Raw genomic sequence first — 7,376 nt, forward strand, 5'->3', positions numbered from 1 at the left:
TATATTTTTTTCATATCTCAATGAGTTGAAAAATTGTATTTCTGATGTTCCGCGACTTGCTTGCATTTAATTGTTATTTATTAATATGATGAAGGTGAATTTACTTATTATTCACTTTGGAATTGATTTTTCCATCTATGACAACAAAACGTTTAGTAGATTTCCTCAAATCAACAGCCTAATATTTATTGAAAAACTTAGAAAACTGTGATACAACGATCAATATTCAAGCATAAATAAGTGATGTTAGCATGAAGTATTGGTAATAGAATCTGGGATTATTCTTGGATAGAATGATCAGTTCTATGAATTAAAACTAAACTTATTTGATTAAAGAGTGAATTTAATCAACAAAATATAATTGAGTTATGGTTTAGTCGATGTCTTTGAGTTAAATAGTTTTGTAATATATATGGCTACAAATGTATCACCTTGACGTCACAATGAATTATCTGTCATGTAAGTTGAGTAACTTGGATTGTAATATTGAACACCGTAAAGAAGATTTAATAAGTAATATAGTTTCACTTTAACATAAAGATTGAAGTATTTTTAGTTTTCTTTGATTCAGCGAAAAATTTTTTAGTCTGAAAGTTTTGTATATCATCTACTCTAACGAAAACAAATGTAAAGGAATATATCGGTTGAACTTTTAAAAAGACGTTGTGTAATGAAAATATTTTTCAAATTTACTCAATCATTAAGTTTGGATGATAAGGATGGAGCTATATTTTGTTGTGAGTCATTATTTAAATGATTTGTGAGATGGCGTGTGAAAAATGGGGGGGAGAACTAATCGAACATTGTAATAATTGAACTTAGCCTCTTAGAAATATTTAATTCAAGACTTATGGTGTTTTTTGATCGATCTATGATATATTCTGTCAACTTTTCCACCTTAAACATGCAGACGCATATGCTAATTATCTGTGTGAAAAAAAGTGACTTCATTAGAAATCTAGTATCACGTATCCGATGGAATGAAAGTGTATCTAATAAACAAGTGAAAAAACGTGAGGTTAACTATGCATATGAGAAACTGACTTATTATAAATAGATTATTTTTCTTTCATGTAGGTTGAGTAATTTGGGTTATTATTATTATTTATTATTATTAGCTTTATTCAATATTATATTTTTGGTACAATATAGAATTCTTAGCACAAAGTACTTCAACAAGTTTCCGTTTCTTACTTCTTCGTCCTTCCTGACGATAAATATTGAGTGATCGCCAGATAGAAGTTAACAGTCCAGTCATCGACATCTAAATAATGTACATTCTTTTCGCTGCATACATATTGCCAACAACCACGATACCTCTAATTGAGCCTTTTGTAACTTGTACAACGAAAGGTAGTACACTTTTCAGAAACTCACCTAAATAGGTTATGCGATTAATGGACATAATTATGTATTAAAACACAGGTGGTTTTCTTAGGGGCCCACACCCCAAGCCTTTGGCTGAAAGATCTAATCCAAAAGGCAGTGGAGCATCGTGAGGAGATGCAGTCCCATGGTAGCCGGTGATCAACGATTGATTCGTACGCCATTTGTTCCCTCATGATACTGGAGCCCATGTGCACCATTGGTTTGGAATCAGGGTTTTCCAACTCCCCTAGGTAGACTCGCCTTGTCCACCAACCCGGTTAAAGCGCCGGACATTCGCTTTTCGTCCTCTCAATTTCGTAAACAACACCCCCGCCACGAGAAGGCAGTGAGTAGGACTTCCCTGGCAGAGGCTATATATTTGCGTGGCCATATGAGAGCATTTGGAGAGGGAGAGTGGACTCTCCCCACTCTCGGCCGTACCACGGCATTTGGGGGCATAACACCCCAAAGCATTTGGCAGCAGCCTTGCAGTTGTGAGTTTTTACAGTTCATTAATTTGGGTAACGCAGCTCTACGTGTTGTGCAGTGATATGAGTCATTATAGTTATTTGATTGCATCACCACACTTTTGTCGAAATTTATTTCTGGTGATCACTAGCCTATACTTTCCACCAATAAGCTGAGATCACATTGTAATACTATTCTATCTGATATACTGCGTATGGGCCTCCAAATCTTCATGTTATCGGCGAAGATTAGGACGGATGACTTCGCCTCAGTTGGTTATTTGTTCACATAAACTAAAGAGCGAAAACGACCAAGGACTGTACCTTAGGGGACGTTCCGAGATTGGTTTGTAGAAGAGGAGATGTATTTTGTTATTGTTTATTACAAGCTAGCTGCTGAATCCCAATCGCCCTATATCAGTAATTAGCCAGTTAAGAACGTAGTATTTGGTCGAGATTTTCACTGGCTTAATTTTACTATAATTTGCATCAGGACAGTGATAAAGAAAACTAATGAAACCGAAAAAGTCATGTTAGTAGTGGCATGAAAAACTGTTTGGTGTTTCCTACAAGCGCTGCCTTTTCCATTTCTTTTGCTTTCGTTACCCACCACTGCTCACGATCGTTCCGTATGCTTTTGGTTCATCTAGATCTGATTTGCTTTGTTCTTCACAGCAAACTGGAACAACTGATTGCTTATCACCTTGTGTCAAATTTTAGTATGAACCACTGATACTACTTCAATTTGATTGGTTATCTTCAATAGTTATCATTTAACAACAAAATAAATCATAGTCGAAAGTAAATATAATGTATAGATAATTTTATTAAGAAACTGACTTATAATTTGGAATCAATAATCGACATTATACATGAATGAGTCTCATCCACAGTTTGACCTGTTGCTGGTATCCAATGCCAAAGTCGCGGTTCATGATCTTTTGTATCATCATTCTCACTTAACTCAGACTCCATCTCACGTGATAAACGACCGTAATAAATAAGAATTCGCTTTTGAAAATCCATTGTTTCAAACTTTTTGTCACTAAAGGCTTCACGAACTGAAATTTCAGCAAAATTTTCTGGAGCAAGGCAAAATATAAAATCTGGTTGCAATAACCCGTATTCCATAGAACGGCACCATTTCCAATCAAATTCAGAGAGTGGGTGAAATTTAGCAGCTGTGTTAGCAATCCCAGAATAACTGTACCGATCTACGACAACGCTAATACCAGCTTTTAATGCACTCGAAATTTCATCTTGACGTTCCCATCTACAGTGAAAGCAAAACTTTTTAAAATGAGGTAGATAGTTCGGTTTATAACACGTGAACCTAACTAAACATTTCTTCTATTAACGATTAGTTTACAGACTTCTCTACACACAAACCATTAGTCAAAAATGTTATTTAGGGAAGATAAGCCCCCAGGTACTTGAACAAATAAAAAAAGAGGCCTGAGCAATTATATCCACAGGATAGAATTATATAGATTAAAACGATCAGCAGTGAGAATCCTTACTTATACTCTCGAAGACTAGCTTAAAGTACGTCGGTTATTTACTCCACTAGATTCCCCAGTTATGTATATTTATTACTTATTCATTCGAAAACATATTGGTACAAAGGGGCACGAAATACACATACACTACACAATGAGTGTGTGAACAGATAGAGAATGTAAATTGCGCATGAGAAGGAGAACAACGAACAGGCATTATAAGATGAGGGTGAAATAATAATATCAGGAGAAGCAGTTCAACAGTTTAAAAATCCTCATATAATATTGAAACATGAAGAATATTTGAGTGAACAACCGTTTCTTCAATAACTCCATCATCAGGCTCTAAAGTTATAAGTCCATGATTATTGTGATCTTTTACAAAGTTCAAAATGAGGCATGTATTAATGAATTTGACAACGGTATATGATAATAATGGTGAACGTTTGCATCTGCTATTACAAGAGAGATACTTCGAAATTGTGTTATTTGCAAATTATAAAGGTTATTTAATAAAGAACTCCGCCTGTAGCTCTTCTAGAGTTACTGCTGGTCCCAAGCCCGGGTAAAGGAGGGTTGGGCATGGGGTTAGCGACCCCATCCATAGAAAACCAACTCGGCTAAAAAAACGCTAACCAGAAAAAATAATTCAAACCGCCTAAACTCTGCCTTGGGAGTTGAAGGAATAATTATGACGTCTCATGATGAAAGTCGAAATTCTTCGGAAGTCACGAGGCCGATTCACCTTCTAACAACCAGAGCAACACTCTTTATAGGTACATGGAAGGTCCGGACAATGTGGGAGACAGGAAAGACCAGCCAAATAGCAATGGAAATGAGGAGATACAACTTGGCAGTACTCGGAATCAGCGAAACCCATTGGACACAGACTGGACAACAAAGGCTAGGTACAGGAGAGATGCTGCTGTACTCCGGTCACGAAGGGGAAAATGCTCCACACACTCAGGGAGTTGCTCAAATGCTGTTCAGAGAAGCACGAAATGCACTTGTGGGATGGGAATCTCATGGATCCAGGATAATCAAAGCATCATTCAAAACAAAGAAGCAAGGGATCACAATGAATGTTATCCAATGTTATGCACCCACCAATGATAGCAACGACGACGATAAAGATCAGTTCTGCTAGAGGCTGCAATCAATTATAGAGAAGTGCTCATGAAAGGACCTCACCATTCTGATGGGAGATCTAAATGCTAAAGTTGGAGTGGACAACACAGGATATGAAGATATAATGGAATGACATGGACTAGGAGAGAGAAATGAAAATGGGGAGTTTTGCAAATCTGTGTGCATTCAACAAATTGGTTATAAGCGGCACAATATTCCCCCACAAACGCATACACAAAGCTACATGGATCTCCCCGGACCACACCACAAAGAACCAAATAGATCACATCTGTATCAACACAAAATTCCGAAGATCAATGGAAGATGTGAGAACCCGGAGGGGAGCTGACATAGCCTCAGATAACCACCTGATTGTGGCCAAGATGAGACTGAAGCAAAAGAAACACTGGACAAACAGCACTACAAATGTTCAATACAGCCTTCCTTCGAGATATTGACAAGCTCCACGAATTCAAGATAACTGTCAACAACAGGTTCTAAGCTTTGCAGGATCTACTGAAAGAACAGGAAACTACTTTGGAGGACAACTGGAAAGGGATAAAAGAAGCACTAACTTCAACGTGTCAGGAGGTTCTTGGTCCTAAGAAGCATCACCACAAGGAATGGATCTTTATGGGAACCCTGGACAAAATTCAAGGAAGAACAAGAAACTAACAATTAACAACAGCCGGACACGAGCAGAGAAAGTCAAAGCACAAGCAGACTACGCAGAAGCAAACAGGGAAGTGAAGAAAAGCATTAAAGCCGACAAGCAGAAATACATGGGAGAACTAGCAACGACAGCGGAAAAAGCTGCAAGAGAAGGGAATATGAGACAACTATATTATACAACGAAGAAATTGGCAGGGAGATATAGCAAACCAGAGAGACCAGTCAGGGACGTAGAAGGAAAGACAATCACGGAGATTCAAGAACAGAGGAAAAGATGGGCAGAATACTTCGAGAAACTGTTGAATAAGCCAGCTCCATTGAATCCACCGGACATCGAAGCAGCACACACTGACCTTCCTATATCTGTCACCCCACTAACGATTGAAGAAGTCAAGATGGCCATCAGACAAATCAAAAGTGGGAAAGCGACAGGACCTGACAATATACCAGCTGAAGCACTGAAGTCAGACATTGAAGTAGGAATCTCATGCTGGGACGAAACGGCCGTCCATTGCTTCCGGGTTTCCCATGGTGGTCTAGTTTAGTACTAATATGCTCAAGTTGTATGCAGATGATGAGAAACCAAATTATAAAATGAATTCAAGTTATTCTTCTACGTTCGTTGTACTGTCTATTAGATTGACATCATGATCGATAAAAAATTGATTCCCTGTTAAATAAATGGAATGTACTAATGGGCAAGTTAATGTATAAACTGTGTAACATTCATAACAATTAAGGTCACCATTAAAGATGTAATCAACTATTCAGTGCACTAAATTTAAGAGTTTATCGATAAAAATTTGTTTTATTGATATTACATGAAAAACTGGTAATTTGACCTAAGTAACTCAATAACACGTAAAATGTCTTAAGTATTATCGAGTAGTGAGGAATCACCTACCTGTTAGCTATATAAAGAAGATGAGCTGCATGTGGTTCCAGTTGGAGTTTTCCATCAGAGTATTCAGTCAGTAGTTTCCCTATTGGTGTACTTTTATCAGGAAAATGAATCAACAAAGCTTGTTTGCCAGTAATTTGAGTTAAAGCTTCTTGTAATAGTTCTGATTGTGTCTTTTTGCCACATTTTTCAACACCTTCGAAAACCACAAATAAACCACGTTTGGAACTGTCAGGCATTGAAAATCCGTTGTGTTATGTATATATAATCACTAACACTAATATATCTAAGAGAGAAAAGTGGAAATGTTTGGTCAAATTGTGTCAAGTGAAAATGACTGGGACGAAAACACGGTTAATGAAAGGACTTAATGTCAAAACCCTGTGATTTATAAAAAGTTGACATTATGAATAACAAAAATGCCTGTAACAGCTGTTAGGATGGTTTAAATATTAATCCACTGGACATCAAATATGTTATAAGAGATTCTGATATGTTAACTTGAACTGATACAAATGTCTCAGGTTCTAAGTTGTTTATGACTGGCCCGTGTTTTGGTCATTTTGAGGATTTAATAAGTATTCTAGTCAATAATGGTAAACAGACCTGATGGATATTAAATCAGGTAAGATCTCATTTTCAAGTAGGAATCCACAGCAAAAATGTTAGTCATGAACGCATACTTATATGGGACGATAGACATTGCTGGACTTCAGAGTAATTTAACATTTCTCTAGGACCCAGATAACACTGTATATATATTAGTCAAAAACAAAAGGAACATAGACACTAGCGGAATCTCCTAACAATAACCAGGAGAATCAGTTTGACTAATGTAGTGTCCAAAATATTAGCCCTCAATTATTCGACACCATGATGACCCCTCTTCTTATCCAAAGGTTGTTTCTTATATTTTAAGTATATAAGGGAACTATGGAGTAGTAAGCCAATCTTTTCTCAGTGAGCACCTGACTTATCACCAAGATCTATTTTTAAACCAGCTACGTTTGTGTTGTTTGAAAAAAACGACTAAAATGATGTGACAAGGCCCAGATCTCAGAAACAGATTATTATACTATTACAAGTCATTTTTACTCCTGCTAAGTTGTAAGTGGTATTTAGTATTTCGAATTAATTTCTAAGTGTAGAAGCGTAGTGTATGGACTAATCTCTTCTCAAACCAATTTTGGTAAAACGAAATCAGGAATCCCAGTTCTCGCTGGTTTGAAGTTTTCTTCCAATCTTCCCACTACTGGGGAAGTCTCCAACATTTATATAAAGACTTCTAAGTCACAAAATCTTGTCTTTTTACAAACTTCAAGCCTTTATAGATCTAGTTAT

General features: G+C 36.8%; 1 protein-coding gene across 1 annotated transcript; it reads right to left on the reverse strand.

Annotated features, from left to right (window-relative positions):
* Nucleotides 1-2,675: 2,675 nt before the first annotated feature.
* On the reverse strand, nt 2,676-6,274 carry Smp_001360 (thymidylate kinase; the record flags this gene model as incomplete). Its single annotated transcript, XM_018792113.1, has 2 exons — nt 2,676-3,108; nt 6,039-6,274. 2 exons carry the CDS (start codon nt 6,272-6,274, stop codon nt 2,676-2,678), a joined length of 669 nt encoding a protein of 222 aa, XP_018644113.1.
* Nucleotides 6,275-7,376: the final 1,102 nt, after the last annotated feature.

The sequence above is a fragment of the Schistosoma mansoni genome (assembly GCF_000237925.1).
Source record: "Schistosoma mansoni, WGS project CABG00000000 data, supercontig 0799, strain Puerto Rico, whole genome shotgun sequence".
Lineage (NCBI taxonomy): Eukaryota > Metazoa > Platyhelminthes > Trematoda > Strigeidida > Schistosomatidae > Schistosoma > Schistosoma mansoni.